At 42.9% G+C, this 21,662-nt stretch overlaps 2 protein-coding genes across 3 annotated transcripts; both read right to left on the reverse strand.

Annotated features, from left to right (window-relative positions):
* Window positions 1-3,182: 3,182 nt before the first annotated feature.
* On the reverse strand, window positions 3,183-21,379 carry LOC108415183 (nuclear factor 7, brain-like). 2 transcript variants are annotated; one of them, XM_037533932.1, is made up of 7 exons: window positions 21,273-21,379; window positions 7,316-7,899; window positions 7,128-7,223; window positions 5,291-5,524; window positions 5,048-5,195; window positions 4,756-4,782; window positions 3,183-4,354 (listed from the first exon to the last, which is right to left on the reverse strand). In XM_037533932.1, exons 2-7 carry the CDS (start codon window positions 7,895-7,897, stop codon window positions 3,807-3,809), a joined length of 1,635 nt encoding a protein of 544 aa, XP_037389829.1. In that variant the 5' UTR covers window positions 7,898-7,899; window positions 21,273-21,379; the 3' UTR covers window positions 3,183-3,806. The 2 variants fall into 2 exon arrangements, with proteins under 2 accessions (XP_037389829.1, XP_037389826.1); XM_037533929.1 differs by lacking the exon at window positions 21,273-21,379 and adding an exon at window positions 8,215-8,710.
* On the reverse strand, window positions 14,440-21,415 carry LOC108441969 (E3 ubiquitin-protein ligase TRIM39-like). The gene is made up of 7 exons (XM_037533885.1): window positions 21,273-21,415; window positions 20,344-20,933; window positions 20,153-20,248; window positions 19,274-19,507; window positions 19,031-19,178; window positions 15,700-15,726; window positions 14,440-15,589 (listed from the first exon to the last, which is right to left on the reverse strand). The coding sequence occupies exons 2-7, from the start codon at window positions 20,929-20,931 to the stop codon at window positions 15,042-15,044; spliced, it is 1,641 nt and encodes a 546-aa protein (XP_037389782.1). The 5' UTR covers window positions 20,932-20,933; window positions 21,273-21,415; the 3' UTR covers window positions 14,440-15,041.
* Window positions 21,416-21,662: the final 247 nt, after the last annotated feature.

Consider the following 21,662-nt stretch of genomic DNA (forward strand, 5'->3'; position numbering starts at 1 on the left):
ACAAACATAAACCTTTACATTTCACGCCCTCCGCCGGCATCACTGACGACTCCCAGAATCCCTCGAGTGATCACATGACGCTATGCCTGATTTCACTCCTGCTCTATTTAAACTTCTTCATTTGTCATTGCGACGTTTTGTTTCTGCCTCAAAACCTTCCGAGCGGTTTCATTGCCTGATGTTATCTCCCTGGTTAGTACCTGCCTGTTTTTGACGACGTTTTGGACGAATGAATGAATTAATAATAATAATAGTAATAATAATAATAATAATAATACAAATAAATACCTCTTTCAAAATCCATTGCCAAAGAGTTGTTTGTACATTTTTCATCCTTGCATCCAGCCGTTTTTTTCAATGTGTTTTTTTTAACTTGAAATGGCAATACAAAGGCAGGTTGAAGATATTATGTTGATTCAACGTTAATAGTTCAACGTTTGCATAATCATTTAACATTAAATGTTGTTTTAATATTGTTTCAGCGTTGAAGCAATAACAGACATTATTTCAACCACATTTCAACGTTGAAGGTCGGTCGTGTGCCAGCTGGGTATGAGACCTGGACTCAACATCATAGAAGGAGACCAGACCCTCCTCATAATCCACAAACACCCCCACCTTCTGGGGAGCCTGTTTCAGGGACAGGGGAACACGAGGAGAGTCCAGAGCTTTATATTCAGTCTCATTTCTCAGCCACACAGTCCAGTATCCATCCTCAGGACTCAGTGTAATCTGTCCCTTCCTGTTACTGGACTCTGTGGTCAGTCCTAATGTCCACTCAGTCTTCCCTCTGACCTGAGCCTCATAGTAAAATCTCCCCTTCTTTGACAGAACACAGACACAGCGATGAAACCTCTCTGGGTTTTTAGGGCGATTCTGTTGTTTGTCTCCACATGTGACCTGTTTCCCGTCATCAGACAGGACGAGTTTAGGATGAGCTGAATCAGGATCCAGAGTCACATCCACTGAGAGAGAAACACACAATTTAAAGCCATTTAGCCAAAAAGGGTTCTTTTATTGTTACAAGCTTTACATTATAACAATAGCAGAACCCTTTTCGGTGCTGTATAGAACCCTTTTCAAAAAAGAACCATCTACAGCACTTTCTCCATCAATCTGAAGAACCCTTTTATGAGGCACAGAACCATTTAATCAGGCAAAGGTTTCTTTCAGTGTTCAAGGTTTTTTAGAGAATCATTTTCTTTACTGAAGAACCTCAAATAACAATCTTTTCTTTAAGAACGTAGTTCCTTTACTTAATTACAAGTTCTCTCATTTTGATTCATGCACTTTAAACTTTTGATGATTAGCTGTGATGAAATTAGCCACGACCAAGTGAGAGCCCCTCTAAAACCTGTCGTAGATTTTTCTAGTCTCTTTTATCATCCTGAGCGTAATCCATGACACAAGCTAGACAGCAAAATGTGACTGTTAGCTCACATTCGTTCCTCAAAATGAAACATCCGAAACATCCTTGCGTGTAGTTTAGTCAGAGATGCGCTCGATGCACAAAATCTATTCAGTGAAACCTCGTCAAGTCCTTGAACCTCAAGACATTAACTCAGGAGCAGTCAGATGATCTGGAGGGCTTTCCAGCAGGCCAGTCCAACCTTGTATTTGGAGCACCAGAAACGAGACGTATGAGACGAGAAGTCGTCATGCATAATTAACATTACTGTTGTTTGCTTCAGTTAATGAGGTCCTTTTTAAACACGTTTAGGGGCTTTTAGGGGCTTTTCATCCATGCTACCTTACACTACATCCATGGGTTAACTACAGACTTATTGTCGGTCAGGCAATGTTGATGAGAGCTCCTCAACTCTGCCTTCAACTATGAGCTTCAATCTTCATGGACGGGTTTAGGAATTTCACTCTCAGCTTGTTCCCACCCTAATAAATCTACATTCCCACTCTCACTCAGCCTGAAAAAAGGCTCAGTGTCAGTCTCATGGTACCGGATCTGTGATTCCTCTGTTGGAATGTGTTTTATTTTCTTCTGTTTTGTTCTTTGATCGACACGAAGATTCCCGACACCACAATAAACATATTAACAGAGCTGACTAGCCTGTGGATGCCCATATCTACCAGATCAGGCAAAATAAAGGAAAGCAGGTTGGAATAAAGAACTTTATTCCACTGTCCACTATCCAGAGTCAGACTCTGACCAGACCTGCTGAAGTGATGCTCTTTCTCCAGTGTGACACCATCACATAGACGAAGGAAGGCTTTGATTGGCTTTGCTGCACTGTCTGGGTCCGTGTAGCTTCTGTTCATTTGGTTTTTATTTCAAAATCCAGTTTTGGGACAAAAATGAAATCTCGTTTTTCATTCTGTTATTGTTATCCGAAAAACAAGAAACAGCTTCATTATACAGCTTCACAGACTGATGGTAAAATCAAACAAACAGCAATGGAATCAAGGGTTGATTTTAACTGGGTGCAGAGTGCAGAGTGCAGGAGCTCAGAAATCAGGCTGTCGCGGTTAAAATGATCGAGCGTGAGCGTTGAGAAGGTCAGTCTAGATCTGGCATTATGGAGGCTATATAACGTTTTCTATGTGTTTGTTGATGTTCTATTAGTGGAGAGAGTGGAGGTGACTTTCGTCGCTAACTGGCTGCCCTGTATGAGCCTTTTCTGCAGGTGTCAGTAAAGAGCGCTTCTCTAGCAGAACGACAGGCTCTCCTGAGTCTCCCTCACCACCAGAATACAGTGCTGGTCATTATGACTGAAAGACAGAATGTAATCTAGTGTCCATCTGCCTGTGTGATGCGCGCACACATAGGGGAGTCCGGCACAACACCGACAGAAAACTCTGTGAACTTGGGCACGTCAGCCGCTGATCTTAGGAGCACGAAGTCCCCGTCAAATGGGGGCAGTTCAGTTTCGTCCCTATATTGTTTCTGAAGCTCAGAGTTTAAGATTTGGTTTTTAATATTAAAAAAATGTGTGTACAGTGTTTTTATCCACAGTCCAAAACTAGACACTGTGTCCAACAGCTGGAGGAAACACCATCATCTCCCAGTCTCAGAAGCTTTAAGTAGAACTGCACAGCTGAAGACTGGAAACATGGAGGAGACTCCAGAGAAAGTTCTAGTCGGACAGAATCAGCAGAACTTCTCATGATGACTGTGTTTAACTCAGAGCTTCTGTGAGCAGTAAATAATTCAAAATTTTCAAACTTAATTAGTCACATGTGATGATTTATTGATCTTGATGCTTTAATCTGTTACAAATTAGGTTTTGACAAGAAAATGATTTCCTTGTTCTTTGAAGATCAAGACAGGGTGAAAATCAGTTCAAGACATTTAATTAAATGTAAAAAAAATATTTCAGCAATTTTTAGTGAATTTTTGCCATTTAGGGTACATTTCTGAAAAGTTTGCTGGAAAAGAATTTCCTTTACTTCGTCTTTACTCAGGCTTTGGTATATGATACTTCAAATGTCAGAGTTCAAGTTTTTCTCAAATAAAAAGGTTTTAATGAAGAAAAAGAACCTGTTTAACTCAGAGCCTCATGATGGACCTGAAAGTAATGAATAATTTCATATTTTCAAACTTCTTAAGACGTGTTTTCTGATGATTTAATGGAAACTTCACACACTTATGCTTCAAACAGTTCGAAATGAATATGAACTACATGTACAGTCTGCTTGTGCTGAGGAAAACGTCTTCTTCTGTCAGAAAACCAGTTTAAGTTTGCTAATTAATTATTTACATGATTCATTTTATTATTTTTTCTTGTATTTAGAGCACATTTCTGAAATATATTGCTTTGAAATATGACATCTCAAAGGTCAGAGTGCGAACTTCATTTCTGATGTTTAACAGGTGTGATGATCAGCGGTGCTGAGTTTTTACCTTCATCATTAATACAGGGGTTAAAGTACAGATAGAGTTTCTCAGTGAAAGACTGACCAGTGAAAGAGTAGATATGAGACCTGGACTCAACATCATAGAAGGAGACCAGACCCTCCTCATAATCCACAAACACTCCCACCTTCTGGGGAGCCTGTTTCAGGGAGAGGGGAACAGAAGGAGAGTCCAGAGCCTCATATTCAGTCTCATTTCTCAGCCACACAGTCCAGTATCCATCCTCAGGACTCAGTGTAATCTCCCCCTTCCTGTTACTGGACTCTGTGGCCACTCCTAATGTCCACTTAGTCTTCCCGCTGACCTGAACCTCATAGTAAAACCTCGCTGAGGAGAACCCCTCCTTTCCCAGCACACACAAACTGCAATCAAACCTCTCTGGTTTATCAGGGAGATTCTGTCGTTTGTCTCCGTGTCTCACTTGTTTTCTATCATCAGACAGGATGAGTTTAGGATGAGCTGAATCAGGATCCAGAGTCACGTCCACTGAGAGAGAAATAACAACATTTAAGGCAACAGAATCCTACATGTTTACTCTTATACACAGTCATGTGCAAAAGTTTGGCTGTAAATAAGTTAACATATTCTCTATAGGGAACACACTTCTGCACATTTTAATACACAATTACAGAACTGTGCAACTCAACACACTGAAAAAAATAAAACACGGCACATTTTGTCCTTTATTTTTTTTTCCGAAATATTAAGCTCAACAAAAAATAGAAAATGTACACTAATATTAGCAGAAAATGCCATATCAATCTGTTCTCTGTAGAAGACGTGTTCACTTATTTTCACTTAGAAAATCAACAAAACACAATCATTCTATATTAATTTTACTAAAACTGTTTGTACTGGACTGTATCATGTGATCAGTGAGCACTCACCTGCATACTGTTCAATTCTGTTCAGTTCTGTTTGGAAGAGAACAATCGACAATAACGTTTAGCGTTATGATTCAAACCTTACTTAATTAAATACCAGCATTTCAATATGATGACCAAGTAACAAAGTGTAGTAATATATATGGATGGGTGTATTAATAGATAAAACATTATAATTCAGTGTCTAAAGACTTCATTTACTAAACATTCCTTTTCAGATCAGGACCTTAATGACATCCTAAACTCTCTTTTTCATTGAACATCAAAATGACTTACTGATCAGTAAAATACTCACCACTCTCATCAAGCTTCTCCATCTCCTTACTGAGGTCTTCCTGAAGCTGAGTCAGAGCTCTCCTCAGAGGCTCCACCTTCAGAGGAGTGTTAATCCTGACCTCAGTCCAGTTCTTGGTGGGTGGAGGGCTGCAGAGGGACGGGTAAACCTACAGTCCAGCAGGAGAGAGGAGAAACCCCTCAGCATGGGCAGCGCTGTCCTGTGATGGACTGCATTACTATGAAGAAACAGAGGGACTCTGACCTGTAGGAGGTGGAGGTGGTCCTCAGTGTGGGAGAGCTGCTCCAGCTCAGTGTCTCTCCTCTTTAGCTCAGTGATTTCCTGCTCCAGCTCTTTAATGAACTCTACAGCCTGCCTCTCTGCTGCTTTCTGCTTCTCCTCCATCACCTCAAGCAGCTCCGCCTGGCTTCTCTCAATGCAGCGCAGCAGAGCTCTGAAGACCTCCACACTGTCTGCTTTCTCCTTCTCTGAGCTTTTCTAACAGGAGACAATATTAGTAATAACACTATTAATAAAGAAGTGCTCAAAATGCTTTACAGAGAAAGAATATACATTTCATCCTAAAAGAACAACAGAGAATAATAAAGGAAGCAAAACCTTTACACAAGTAATAAAATTAATGAGTAAAACCAGGAATTTTAATCCACAAGTACCTAAATAAAACATGACAGTGAAAAAATATTAAATGGTAGTGCAAATTTAAAAAGTACAGCAGTAGTTTTAAGCTTCAGTGGTGCTTGAAAGTTTGTGAACCCTTTAGAATTTTCTATATTTCTGCCTAAAGTTGACCTAAAACTTCATTTTCACGCAAGTCCTAAAAACAGACAAGGAGAACCAAACTAAGCAAATGAGACAAAAAAGACTTGGTCATTTATTTATTATCCAATATTATGTGTCTGTGAGTGGAAAAGGTATGTGAACCTTCGCGTTCAGTATCTGGTTGGACCCTCTTGTGTAGCAATAACAGCAACTAAATGTTTCCGGTAACTGTTGATTAGTTCTGCACATCAGCTTCCTATTTTATAATTTGCTACTATAATTCAGAGTTCATTGTTCTTTCAATGATGGTAAGCTGTCCTGGCCCAGATGCAGCAAAACATGCCTAAACCATGATACTACCACCACCATGTTTCACAGATGGGATAAGGTTTTTGCTGGAATTCAGTGCTTTTACACAAGTTTTTTCCCTTCTCCATACTTTACGCTTCTCATTTAAACCAAAAAGATGTAATTGGACATTCTGAATTGCCCCTGTGTCTGCAGTGCATTGGACTGGGGCCCTGTCAAAGATTTTGCCTGCCTTCTTCCTAATGACTGCTGGGAATGGTTCCTGCTTCCCATGTAACCATGACAAACACATGTCTTATATAGTGTGTGTTTAATTTGGCTCTCTTTATCTACTGTTAGGACTTGTGTAAAAATCTGATGAAGCTTTAGGTCAAATTTATGCAGAAATACAGAAAATACCAAAGGATTCACAAACTTTCACACACCTTTGTACACTTTTTTATAGTAACAATGGATACTTGACGAATGTCTTGTGGGAGGGAATTCCACAGTTTTGAAGTAGACAGTTAAACATTTTGACATATTACAAAGTCATTCATTCAACTTATTATACTAGCTAACCAGTAACCAGTTGATCAACAGGTGCAATAGAAATATCATCAACAAAGCCATGGAGTTGACATCATATTCACTCATAATATAGTTGAATAGAAGCATGTAAAAGGAAAATAAAAGTGGCACCAGAATAAAGCCCTGAGGCACTCCACAAAACATGTCACACATTCCATTTGTTAAATTTGTCAAGAGAACCAAAACACTGTCTGTCAGGTTTATCTGTGTAAAAGCACTTCAGAACATTTTTAAAAAATCCAGTCTAGCATGGAGCAGTATGAACTATATGGATTTACACTGTCATTTGCAGCATGTTTAAGAGAACAAGCACTGATACTGTGTTCTCATCAATATTCATACATCACTGGCAACTTTCACCAAAACTGTTTCTTTGTTACAACCAGACATAAATCCTGTCTGAGTCTGAGAAAGACGTTGTTAAAACTCAGGTAAGACTCACTTTATTGAGCTCTACAGACTGTTTGATTTCCTCAATCTTCTTCAGTCGGTCCTGGATCATCTGCTGAATTTCAGCCTGTGTGTTTCCCAGCTGAGTCTATAAAAAAGGACAAAATATAACAAAACCACTCATTCATTTAAACCCAAACACAACAGAACAGAGGGAACATTTCTCTAAATGTTCCTCACCTTCTTCTCTCCACTCTCCTCCTCTATAGGAACAGTGCTGTGAGTCTTGTGGTCTGTCTCAGTGCAGAACTGACACACACACGTCTGGTCGTCTCTACAGAAGAGCTCCACGGGTCTCTCATGTTTCTGGCAGATGTAGTTCTCCAGGTTCTCCACAGGGTCCATCAGTTTGTGTTTCCTGAATGAAACGATTCTCTCATGAGGATCCAGATGAGTCTTGCAGTAAGAGGCCATGCAGAACAGGCAGGACTTCAGAGCTGCACTTCTCTTTTCACAGCAGACATCGCAGAGCACCTGACATTTGTCAGGTTTCTCTGGAGCTCTGCTGGATTTGACCTGAACTGTCTTCTTGAACTGAGCAGCCAGTCCAGAGATGAACGTGTTCACAGACAGTTCAGGTCTTGTTGGAAATTCAGTCTTACAGACTGGACACTGGCAGTGTGAACTGCTGTCCCAGCACTCTTTGAGACAGACCCTGCAGAAGTTGTGTCCACATGAAGTGGTGACCGGATCAGTGAACACATCCAGACAGATGGAGCACTGGAGCTGATCTTCAGACAGGAGACTGCTGGAGGAAGCCATGACTGACAGAGGAGATGACAATTCATGACAATTCTTAGTGGTTTAATAAACACTACTGTGTATTTCTTTTAACTGGATGTCAACAGAAAAAGACTTGTTCTCATGAAATGTGGATCTTCAATCAGTCACATTAATCTGACTGATGAGCTTCACATTCTACCCGTCAATCATGAATCTGTAGCTGAACAAACGATCACAGCTTCTGCTGTAAAACACGGACCAAACTGACAAACCCTGACCGACAGTGACGGACAGAAATGATCTGAACAGCTGGATGTGTTTTCAGTAACAGACAGTAAGAAACTTAGACTCATTACCACTTTCACTTTCTCTCCTTTGGTCTGCTTTTCTGCTTCTTCAGAGTTCTGTAGAGTTTCACTGAGTTTCCTGGCTGGAGAACCTTCAAGCTGGAACCTGTGTCCTGCTGGAAGAACTGACTTCTTTTTATGAAGCTCCCTTTACTTTCATTTCTCCTGAGTGACGTCATGAAGCCACTCCCATGTATGCATGGCGATGGTTTGTTGTACTTGCAGGTTTTGGCCAGTAGGTGGCGGATATCCACCAACTGAATTACAGCATCTCAATATGCAGCTTTTGCTCAACACATCAAACAGTTGTGTAGTAAGTTGTGCAGCTGGTCAGCTGGAATAAAAGCATGACTGATGACCCCATTTAAGGCTATTAAAGTTCACTTCTTTACAGACACTGACAAGAAACGTCTATCAGTGTTTAATCATTTAAACACAGAGCTGAGTTCAGTTAAACCTGCTCTACAAACTTTCCTTCACTCATAATGACAAACTGTCATTAGTCATATATAACAACACAGCTGTACAGATGTTCCACATAAAGACCATCAAGATGAATCAGACTGGTGTTTTTGTAAAGATCAGTGACATTTTAGCCTGTCAAACACCTCACACAAATACATTATTATTATTATTATTATTATTATTGAGTGAGGTCATGCTGATGATCATTTGGGTCTTCATGCATTCCTGATTCCTCTGATCCCAGCCCGAAGGAGCTACATGAGTCCCCCCTCCCATCGACCCACCACCGATGGGAGGGGCAGTAGTAGGGGTGTGGTGCATTGTGGATCGGGCAGTGTCCGAAGGCGTGGGCCTTGGCGTTCTGATCCTCGGTTGCTGAAACTGGCTTTTGGAACTTGGAACGTTACCTCACTGGCGGGGAAGGAGCCTGAGTTGGTGCGCGAGATTGAGAGATACCGGCTAGATATAGTCGGGCTCACCTCAACACACAGCTTGGGCTCTGGGTCCAATCTCCTTGAGAGGGGCTGGACTTTATTCTTTTCTGGAGTTGCCCATGGTGAGAGGCGGCGGGCAGGTGTGGGCTTTCTCATAGCCCCTCGACTCGGCGCCTGTAGGTTGGGGTTTTCCCCGGTGGACGAGAGGGTAGCTTCCCTACGCCTTCGGGTTGGGGAACGGGTCCTGACTGTTGTCTGTGCTTATGCACCGAACAGCAGTTCAGAATACCCAGCCTTCATAGAGTCCTTGGGAGGGGTGCTTGAAAGTGCTCCTCCTGGAGATTCGATTGTCCTACTGGGGGACTTCAACGCTCACGTGGGCAACGACAGTAAGACCTGGAGGGGTGTGATTGGGAGGAATGGCCTCTCTGATCTGAACCCGAGCGGTGTTCAGTTTTTGGACTTCTGTGCAAACCACAGTTTGTCCATAATGAACACCATGTTTGAACACAAGGATGTCCATAAGTGCACATGGCACCAGGACACCCTAGGCCGCAGTTCAATGATTGACTTTGTAGTCATGTCATCTGACTTGCGGCCATGTGTATTGGACACTCGGGTAAAGAGAGGAGCTGAGCTGTCAACTGATCACCACCTGGTGGTGAGTTGGATCAGGTGGTGGGGGAAGATGCCGGTCAGACCAGGCAAACCCAAACGTATAGTGAGGGTTTGCTGGGAACGTCTGGCAGAAGAACCTGTCAGATTGATCTTCAACTCACACCTCCGTCAGAACTTTGACCAGATATCGGGGGAGGTGGGGGACATTGACTCAGAATGGGCCATGTTCCGCTCCTCCATTGTTGAAGCGGTTGACTGTAGCTGTGGTCGCAAGGTAGTTGGTGCCTGTCGGGGCGGTTATCCTCGAACCCGGTGGTGGACACCCCAGGTGAGAGATGCCATCAAGCTGAAGAAGGAGTCCTACCGGACATGGTTGGCCTGTAGGACACCAGAGGCAGCTGGCAGGTATTGACAGGCCATGCGATCTGCGGCTTCAGTCGTTGCCAAGGCAAAAACCCGGGTGTAGGAAGAGTTCGGTGACGCCTTGGAAAGTGACTTTAAGTCGGCTCCGAAAAGATTCTGGCAAACCGTCAGGCGACTCAGAAAGGGAAAGCAGTGTGCCACTAGCACTGTCTAGAGTGGAGATGGTGTGCTGCTGACTTCGACTGAAGACCTCATTGGGCGGTGGAAGGAATACTTTGAGAACCTTCTCAATCCCACCAACATGTTCTCCAGTGAGGAGGCAGAGTCTGGGGACACGGGAATAGGCTTGTCCATTACTGAGGCCGAAGTTGCTAAGGTAGTTAAAAAGCTCCTTGGCGGCAGGGCTCCAGGGGTGGATGAGATCCGTCCTGAGTTCCTCAAGGCTCTCGATGTTGTGGGGCTGTCTTGGCTGACACAACTTTTCAACATTGCTTGGACATCGGGGTGGTGCCACTGGATTGGCAGACTGGGGTGGTGGTGCCTCTTTTTAAAAAGGGGGACCGGAGGGTGTGTTCCAACTACAGGGGAATCACACTCCTCAGCCTCCCTGGCAAGGTCTATGCAGGGGTACTGGAGAAGAGAGTCCGGCTCAAAGTCGAACCTCGGATTCAGGAGGAGCAGTGCGGGTTCCGCCCTGGTCGTGGAATACTGGACCAACTCTTTACCCTCTCCAGGATTCTGGAGGGTTCATGGGAGTTTGCCCAACCAGTCCACATGTGCTTTGTGGATTTGGAGAAGGCATTCGACTGTGTTCCCTGGGGTATTCTGTGGGAGGTGCTTCAGGAGTACGGGGTACATGGCTCTTTGCTACGAGCCATTCAGGCCCTGTACAAACAAAGCAGGAGTTTGGTTCACATGGCCGGCAGAAAGTCAGACTTGTTCCCAGTGAGAGTTGGACTCCGTCAGGGCTGCCCTTTGTCACCGATTCTATTCAGAATTTTTATGGATAGAATTTCTAGGTGCAGTCAGGGGATGGAGAGTGTCCGGTTTGGTGACCTCAGGGTCACATCGCTGCTGTTTGCAGATGATGTGGTCCTATTGGGGACATCAGGCCGTGAACTTCAGCTTTCACTGGATTGGCTTGCAGCCGAGTGTGAAGCGGCCGGGATGAGGATCAGTACCTCCAAATCCGAGGCCATGGTTCTCACGCGGGAAAGGGTGGAGAGCCCTCTCTGGGTCGGGGATGAGCTCTTGCCTCAAGTGGAGGAGTTTAAGTATCTCGGGGTCTTGTTCACGAGTGATGGTACAAGGGAGCAAGAGATTGACAGGCGGATTGGTGCTGGGTCAGCAGTGATGCGGGCTCTTTACCGGTCTGTTGTGGTAAAGAAAGAGCTGAGCCATAAGGCAAGGCTCTCGATTTACTGGTTGATCTACGTTCCCACCCTCACCTATGGTCATGAGCTTTGGGTAATGACCGAAAGAACGAGATCGCGAATACAAGCGGCCGAAATGAGTTTCCTCCGCAGGGTGGCTGGACTCTCCCTTAGAGATAGGGTGAGAAGTTCAGTCATCCGGAAGGGACTCAAAGTAGAGCCGCTGCTTCTCCACGTCGAGAGGAGCCAGTTGAGGTGGTTCGGGCATCTGGTTAGCATGCCTCCTGGACGCCTCCCTTGGGAGGTGTCACAGGCAAGTCCACCGGGGAGGAGACCCCGGGGAAGACCCAGGACACGCTGGCGTGACTATATCGCCCAGCTGGCCTGGGAAGCGCCTCGGAATCCCTCCCAGGGAGCTAGTGGAAGTGGCTGGGGAAAGGGAGGTCTGGGCCTCATTGCTCAGGATGCTGCCCCCGCGACCCGAACCCCGGAGAAGCGGAAGATGATGGATGGATGGATGGATGGAACACCCTTGTCCAAGTTTAGTGAAGCTGAGTTTCATTGGTTTTTTAAATAATGATACTTTAGTTATTTATTTAATGAAAAACTTGTTTTTATGCACAGTTATTATTTTGTTATTCAGTTATTATTTTGTGACATAAAAAGGTTTTATTAGAGAAAATCACCTCATTTCTGATGTTTAACAGGGGTGATGATCAGCGGCGCTGAGTTATTATCTCCAACATTGTCAGAGGGGCTGAAGTATGGATAGAGTTTCTCTATCTCTATTCTCCCTTTTCAAAAAAGAACCATCTACAGCACTTTCTCCATCAATCTGAAGAACCCTTTTATGATGCACAGAACCATTTAATCAGGCAAAGGTTTCTTTCAGTGTTCAAGGTTTTTTAGAGAATCATTTTCTTTACTGAAGAACCTCAAATAACAATCTTTTCTTTAAGAACGTAGTTCCTTTACTTAATTACAAGTTCTCTCATTTTGATTCATGCACTTCAAACTTTTGATGACGAGCTGTGATGAAATTAGCCATGACCAAGTGAGAGCCCCTCTAAAACCGTCTAAGATTTTTCTAGTCTCTTTTACCATCCTGAGCGCAATCCATGACACAAGCTAGACAGCAAAATGTGACTGTTAGCTCACATTCGTTCCTCAAAATGAAACATCCGAAACATCCTTGCGTGTAGTTTAGTCAGAGATGCGCTCGATGCACAAAATCTATTCAGTGGAACCTCGTCAAGTCCTCGCCAAGCTAAACTATGAGCTTCAATCTTCATGGACTGGTTTAGGAATTTCACTCACAGCTTGTTCCCACCCTAATAAATCTACATTCCCACTCTCACTCAGCCTGAAAAAAGGCTCAGTGTCAGTCTCATGGTACCGGATCTGTGATTCCTCTGTTGGAATGTGTTTTATTTTCTTCTGTTTTGTTCTTTGATCGACACGAAGATTCCCGACACCACAATAAATATATTAGCAGAGCTGACTAGCCTGTGGATGCCCATATCTACCAGATCAGGCAAAATAAAGGAAAGCAGGTTGGAAAAAAGGACTTTATTCCACTATTCGGACACAGTCAGACTCTGACCAGACCTGCTGAAGTGATGCTCTGTCTCCAGTGTGACACCATCACATAGACGAAGGAAGGCTTTGATTGGCTTTGCTGCACTGTCTGGGTCCGTGTAGCTTCTGTTCATTTGGTTTTTAATTCAAAATCCAGTTTTGGGACAAAAATAAAATCTCGTTTTTCATTCTGTTATTGTTATCCGAAAAACAAGAAACCGCTTCATTATACAGCTTCACAGACTGATGGTAAAATCAATCAAACAGCAATGGAATAAAGGGTTGATTTTAACTGGGTGCAGAGTGCACCCACTGCAGGAGCTCAGAAATCAGGCTGTCGCGGTTAAAATGATCGAGCGTGAGCGTTGAGAAGGTCAGTCTAGATCTGGCATTATGGAGGCTATATAACGTTTTCTATGTGTGTGTTGATGTTCTATTAGTGGAGAGAGTGGAGGTGACTTTCGTCGCTAACTGGCTGCCCTGTATGAGCCTTTTCTGCAGGTGTCAGTAAAGAGCGCTTCTCTAGCAGAACGACAGGCTCTCCTGAGTGTCCCTCATCACCAGAATACAGTGCTGGTCATTATGACTGAAAGACAGAATGTAATCTAGTGTCCATCTGCCTGTGTGATGCGCGCACACATAGGGGAGTCCGGCACAACACCGACAGAAAACTCTGTGAACTTGGGCACGTCAGCCGCTGATCTTAGGAGCACGAAGTCCCCGTCAAATGGGGGCAGTTCAGTTTCGTCCCTATATTGTTTCTCTCACATATAGTTTGTACGGGCTTATGGAGCCCTGATGACGGCATCCTGTATAAATAAAAATAACGTGTGGCACCTTATTAACGTGTGGGAATGAGATCATAATGCATGGCCACGACTTAGTCAAGCTCTTCAGATTATGCTTCTTTATGATTTATTCTGTATGAAGATTCCAGACACATTTCCAAAGTATTAATAGTTTCTTAAGGTCTGTACTGAATAGAAAATTATAAAAAATAACATGGCATTATTTCATTTGATATACAGAAGAACTATTTGTTGTACATTAAGATCTGAATGAATGTGATTTAGAGCAGCTGGGGTACAGTGTGAGATAGTGATGTCGTGGGTTTTAGCTCTGAGCTGAGGAGTCAGAGAAGTCAAAGCACAAACCACATCTGAACACCTGTAACTTCACACAGACACGATTAAAGCTGCAGAACTGAGCGAAACACTTTTCTAAACACTGTAAACGTCCTCATGTTTATCTGTCCGACTCTCAGCAGCTTCACTGCACTGATAAGAAGTGCATTAGTGTCTTTGATTTCCCGTTCCAAACCATAGAACTGGTCAAAGAACCAAAGAACCGCTAAAAGAACCCCAAAGGAACTTCAAACCCACTAAAGGAACCACAGAACCAGGCTGAAACTCAGAGTTCAAGATTTGGGTTTTAATATTCAAAAAATGTGTGTACAGGTTTTTATCCACAGTCCAAAACTAGACACTGTGTCCAACAGCTGGAGGAAACACCATCATCTCCCAGTCTCAGAAGCTTTAAGTAGAACTGCACAGCTGAAGACTGGAAACATGGAGGAGACTCCAGAGAAAGTTCTAGTCTGACAGAATCAGCAGAACTTCTCAGGATGACTGTTTAACTCAGAGCTTCGTGATGTAACTGTGAGCAGTAAATAATTCAAAATTTTCAAACTTAATTAGTCATGTCTGATGATTTATTGATCTTGATGCTTTAATCTGTTAAAAATTAGGTTTTGACAAGAAAATGATTTCCTTGTTCTTTGAAGATCAAGACAGTGTGAAAATCAGTTCAAGACATTTAATTAAATGTAAAAAAAATATTTCAGCAATTTTTAGTGAGTTTTTGCCATTTAGGGTACATTTCTGAAAAGTTTGCTGGAAAAGAATTTCCTTTACTTTGTCTTTACTCAGGGTTTGGTATATGATACTTCAAATGTCAGAGTGCAAGTTTTTCTCAAATAAAAAGGTTTTAATGAAGAAAAAGAACCTCATTTCTGATGTTTAACAGGTGTGATGATCAGCGGTGCTGAGTTTTTACCTCTTTCGTTGAGGCAAGGACAGAAGAATGGATAGAGTTTCTCAGTGAAAGACTGACCAGTGAAAGAGTAGATATGAGACCTGGACTCAACATCATAGAAGGAGACCAGACCCTCCTCATAATCCACAAACACCCCCACCTTCTGGGGAGGCTGTTTCAGGGAGAGGGAGACAGGGAGAGACTCTGCTGCTGTATACTCAGCCTTATTTCTCAGCCTCACAGTCCAGTATCCATTTTCAGGACTGGCTGTAATCTTCCCCTTCCTTTTACAGGACTCCCTGGCCACTCCTAATGTCCACTCAGTCTTCCCGCTGACCTGAACCTCATAGTAAAATCTCCCTGAGGAGAACCCCTCCTTTCCCAGCACATTGACACAGCGATCAAACCTCTCTGGTTTATCAGGGAGATTCTGTCGTTTGTCTCCATCTCTCACTTGTTTCCCATCATCAGACAGGATGAGGAAGGGATGAGCTGAATCAGGATCCAGAGTCACGTCCACTGAGAGAGAAACACACAGTTTAACCCATTTTAACACTAACCATACTCACACTAATGCAGACTCATATATTTTACTCAATAATATTATGTATCAGTGAGAATCCACACACCTGCATATTGTTGAAGTCTCTTCATTTCTGTATTAGAAGAATAAAGGATGACATCATTTGTTATTTGAATCTATAAAAAAATCTATAATCAAATTTATAAATGCTCCACGTCCCAAACTTCCAAAACTTCCACATCCCAAACTTTCATTTTGAGTATCAGAATCTTAATGACGTCTTGGGTTATTCTACCTACAAATTCATGTCTGCTGACCATTTCCGTAATTCTGTAAATACGTAACGCTAAAGTGCCGGCCCCTTTATGTACCGAAAGAGCTCTCTACTGTCTTTATCCTCAGAGTTCAGATCTATGGTACAGTCAGCACAGCTCATTCTCCCCAAATTTTCCTAACATATTTCCTTCCCAACAACGCGAGAGAATACAAAGGGAGCATAAACCTCCACCTCAGACTCTCAGATCACAACAATGTGATGCTGTTCCCTGTTTACTAACAAAGAGAAACCAGTCACAAAGCCGTAAAAGTGTGGACAGAGCAGTTTCTGCACTACAGGACTGATTCAGATGCACTGACTGGATGTCTAAGAATAATGCTACATGGAGGGATCTCACAGACTTTGATGAACAAGCATCGTCTGTCTCTGGCTATTTAACCAAGTGTGTGGACGATGTAGTGATCAGAAGAACTGCCACCAAAACTACCAAACCAGAAGCCCTGGCTGAACACTGAGGTCTGTTTCCTGCTCAAGTCCTGTGATGGGGCATTCATATGAGGTAACAGAGCAACACTCAGGGCAGCTACAAAGAGCCTCACTGCTGGCATCAAGAGAGCCAAGGCATGTGCTCTAAAAAAATACAGGAGCACTTCATAACCACTGACCCATGATGTGATGTGACAGAGCATTTAAATTACGATTGACTACAAAGGGAAGAATCAACTCGCCTGCACTAATGACTCTGCCCTCCCGGGTGCTTTAAACAGCTTCTACGCTCATTTAGAAGTGTCCAACACTGAGGCAGCAGTGAGGATCTTGCCTACCCCAATGACCATGTGCTGTCTGTGAATGAGGAGATCCCTGCTGAGGGTAAAAAAGAAAAAGTGGCACTACAGTTGTGGGGCTTATCTCCAACCATGGTGAGACAGCATACAGAGAGGAAGTGAGGCAGCTGGAGCGCTGGTGCTCTCTGAATTTGACCAGGAAAGAAAGAGATGATTGTAGACCTCAGAAGGACATAGACGCCTCATAGGGTGGGCCTGCCAAGACCCATCCTCAACTGCTTCTACAAAAGCTTCAAAGAGAGCATCATGATCTGCAGCAACACTGCCTGGTATAGAAACAGACTGGAAAGCATTGCCCAGTCCATCACTGGGTCAAGCTTATCTCCCATTAAGGACATCTGCAATAAATGGCGTAAAAGGAAAGCATGCAGCATGAAGGAGGATCCCTCTCATCCACCACACAGTCTGTATATATCACTCCCATCTGGAAGAAGACTGCGGAGCATCAGGGCAACAGTGCTCAGCCCCCTCCTGTACTCCCTGTGTACACATGACTGTGCAAACAAACACACGTCTAGCATCATCTTCAAGTTTGCTGATGACACCACCATCCTGGGCCTCATCACTGATGGTGATGAAGCAGCCTATAGAGATGAGGTCAGTGTTCTGTCAGAGTGGTGCCATGACAACAATCTCTGTCTCAGCATAAGTAAAACGAAGGAGTTGATCGTGGACTACAGGAAACAGCAGAGGGGTGGTCACTCTCCCCTATTCATCAATGGAGCTGAAGTGGAGAGAGTCAGCAGTGTGAAGTTCCTCAGCGTACACCTCACTGATGACCTCACCTGGTCCCTCCACACCAACACTGTTGTGAGATCTGCCTGTCAGTGTCTCTTCTTCCTGGGTAGGCTCAGGAAGTTTGGTCTGCCTCCTCAGATCCTCACCAACTTCTACAGGTGCACCATAAAGAGCTTTCTCACAGGCTGCATCACTGTCTGGTACAGCAGCTGCACTGCCTGTGACCGCAAGGCCCTTAGAGGAGCGGTGAGGACGGCAGAAGCCATCATAGGCAACAAACTACCAGCCTTACAGGACGTCTACCAGTCCTGCTGCCTCAGGAAGATCAAAAAGATCTGGTCAGACAGCTTCACCCAGCATTCTGCCTGTACCACCATCCTGTCATCAGGCAGGAGATTCCACAGCATCCAGGCTAGAAACACCCGGCTAATGAACAGGTTCTACCCACAGGCTGTCAGGCTTCTGAACAAGCTGTGAAGCTGTGGGTCCGTCCCCAATCACCATTTCACTCGGTCACTCTGTCAGTATTATTACTGTAGCATTTTGTGTTGCGGGTCCAAAGCTGTGGAATGGTCTTCCTGATGAACTGCGAGCTTGTTCATCTGTTGATGTTTTTAAATCCCGACTCAAAACTCATCTTTTTAAACTAGCATATGGTTTATTTTATGTGTTTATGTTTATGGTTATGTATGTGTCTATGTATGTTTGTTCATGATTATTTTTATAAATATAAAATTACTTTTTATCTACCTTTTTTCTTCTTTTATTATCTATTGTACAGTGTCCTTGGGTCTCTTGAAAGGCGCTTTTAAATAAATGTATTATTATTATTATTATCATCTCTGCTATGGACAATAACACCTTAACACTAAGCCACTTTAATGAACAACAACACAGTCACTCAAGTCGCTTTTTATATGTATACTGTCTCTATGTCTTGTGTATATTATGTCTATATTTTGTGTATATTTCACTATATTCTGTGTATCATTTTATAACTTCTCTAGATTTTGTGTATATTTAATTTTTAATTTTTTATTATTTTATATATATATATATATATATATATATATATATATATATATATATATATATATATAATTTATATTACTAACTTATATTACTAACTAACTTTTTCTGCTGCACTTTAACTTCCGCACTCAGTCACTCCACTGTGAAACTTTAACCTCACTGACTTTATAAGCACAGCCACTTTAATCTGTACAACGCCAGCAGTTTTATTAATCTTTGTGACTGCTAAATTACCGATAAACAATACACACAGCTCTGTCATTGCTGCTGTCGACCAACCCATGGTCTGCTTCATCTCTTGTCTTGAGCTTAACGATTGTACAGTTGCAGTTATTGAAAATTCAGGGGAATATTCATTTATAATCCTTGTATAGTTTGTATTTACTGTTTTCTGCTGCTATTCTATGTTAAATGTAGCATCATGTCCTGGAGAAACTACATTTTGTTTCTCTCTCAGCGCATCTACCATGAGAAGATATGATAATAAAGCTCACTTTGACTTTGACTTGAACATCAAAATGTCTTACTGATCATTAAAGACTTACCAATCTCATCAACCTTCTTCATCTCCTTACTGAACTCTTCCTGAAGCTGAGTCAGAGCTCTCCTCAGAGTCTCCATCCTCAGATGAGAGTTAATCCTGACCTCAGTCCAGTTCTTGGTGGGTGGAGGGCTGCAGAGGGACGGGTAAACCTACAGTCCAGCAGGAGAGAGGAGAAACCCCTCAGCATGGGCAGCGCTGTCCTGTGATGGACTGCATTACTATGGAGAAACAGAGGGACTCTGACCTGTAGGAGGTGGAGGTGGTCCTCAGTGTGGGAGAGCTGCTCCAGCTCAGTGTCTCTCCTCTTTAGCTCAGTGATTTCCTGCTCCAGCTCTTTAATGAACTCTTCAGCCTGCCTCTCTGCTGCTTTCTGCTTCTCCTCCATCACCTCAAGCAGCTCCGCCTGGCTTCTCTCAATGCAGCGCAGCAGAGCTCTGAAGACCTCCACACTGTCTGCTTTGTCCTTCTCTGAGCTTTTCTAACAAGAGACAATAATGACATTGTTAATACAGAACCTCTTTAGTACAGAACAATAATTTGAACAAAATAAAAGAAAAGCAAAAGTCAGTGTTTTAGCATCCCGCAGGGTGAGAAATGTTTATATATTTTTACGAATGCTTTCAATATTCAAGTGTGAAGAATAGAACCACTAACTTGTAAAACAAACTATCAATTACAAGATATCATTTGCTCATTAGTTTGCTGTGGAATTCAACACCCTGGACTTTTTTTTTAAACTGTCCTATTGAGTGTCCCATATTCATCAAACTACAGCATGTAGCAGCATGTCCAAAGACAATAAAAGTAGCCCCAGTACAGACACTTGATGAACAAAGTGAAAAAAGTCACACTTTCCAGATACAAATTAAACAAGAGCAACAAAATACTGTTTAATATTTGTAAAACCACTTCAGTTATCAAGTACATTTAATGCACCATAATGCCCAAATGGAGAAGAAATAATATTTTGTTATATTAATATTCTGGAATTTTTAATAGATTTCACAGTTCAAATTGATTGTAAAGATTGTGCAGTTTGATGATTTGATTTTCATTGTGTTTATTATGAGCATTCAGAAATGCCTGCAGAGTAAATAAGCAATAGGATTCAGCTCAGACTCACTTGATTGAGCTCTACAGACTGTTTGATTTCCTCAATCTTCTTCAGTCGATCCTGGATCATCTGCTGAACTTCTGCCTGTGTCTTTCCCATTTGAATCTGTGATAAATAAACAAATTTGAACAATATCGTTTGAGAATTTCTTTTAATGGAAAAGCAAATAAGGTTAATAATTCTTTCTAAATGTTCCTCACCTTCTTCTCTCCACTCTCCTCCTCTATGGGGACAGTGCTGTGAGTCTTGTGGTCTCCTTCAGTGCAGAACTGACACACACACGTCTGGTCGTCTCTACAGAACAGCTCCAGGGGTCGCTCATGTTTCTGGCAGATGTAGTCCTCCAGGTTCTCCACAGGGTCCACCAGTTTGTGTTTCTTCAGTTTAGCTGTAGTTTTATGAGGCGTCAGATGAGTCTCACAGTAAGAGACTCCACAGTCCAGACAGGACTTTACAGCCTCCAGCTTTTCCTCACTGCAGTAGTTACACAGAACCTTTGTAGGTTCGGAGGGACGTTTCTCTGGAGCTCTGCTGGATTTGACCTGAACTGACTTCTTGAACTGAGCAGCCAGTCCAGAGATGAACGTGTTCACAGACAGTTCAGGCCTTGTTGGGAATTCTGTCTTACAGACTGGACACTGGCAGCGTGAACTGCTGTCCCAGTACTCTTTGAGACAGACCCAGCAGTAGTTGTGTCCACATGAAGTAGAAACTGGATCAGTGAACACATCCAGACAGATGGAGCACCGGAGCTGATCTTCAGACAGGAGACTGCTGGAGGAAGCCATGACTGACAGAGGAGACACAGAGATACCGTGAGGGAGATTTGAGACCAAAGAAAACTTAAAACATCTTTCATGAAGATTTTTATTCAAAATAACAATGTAAAGAAGAAAAAAATAAAGAGATGTGCTCATGACATATGTACTCTAATCACTCACATTAGTCTGACTGATGAGCTTCACGTTCTACCTGTTAATCATGAATCAGTAGCTGAACAAACGATCACAGCTTCTGTTGTAAAACACGGACCAAACTGACAAACCCTGACCGACAGTGACGGACAGAAATGATCTGAACAGCTGGATGTGTTTTCAGTAACAGACAGTAAGAAACTTAGACTCATTACCACTTTCACTTTCTCTCCTTTGGTCTGTTTTTCTGCTTCTTCAGAGTTTATCTGTAGAGTTTCACTGAGTTCCTGGCTGGAGAACCTTCAGACTGGAAACTGTGTCCTGCTGGAAGAACTGGATTCTGTTTATGAAGTTCCCTTTACTTTCGTTTCTTCTGAGTGACATCACGAGGCCACTCCCATGCACGCATGGTGATAGTTTGTTGTACTTGCAGGTTTTGGCCAGCAGGTGGCGGGTATTCACCAACTCAGTTACAACATCTCAATATGCAGCTTTTGCTCAACACATCAAACATTTGTGTAGTTAGTTGTTCTGCTGGTCAGCTGGAATAAAAGCATGACTGATGACCCCATTAAAGGCTATTAAAGTTATGTTGTTTGTCTGAG

This window comes from Pygocentrus nattereri, chromosome 2 (genome assembly GCF_015220715.1).
Source record: "Pygocentrus nattereri isolate fPygNat1 chromosome 2, fPygNat1.pri, whole genome shotgun sequence".
Lineage (NCBI taxonomy): Eukaryota > Metazoa > Chordata > Actinopteri > Characiformes > Serrasalmidae > Pygocentrus > Pygocentrus nattereri.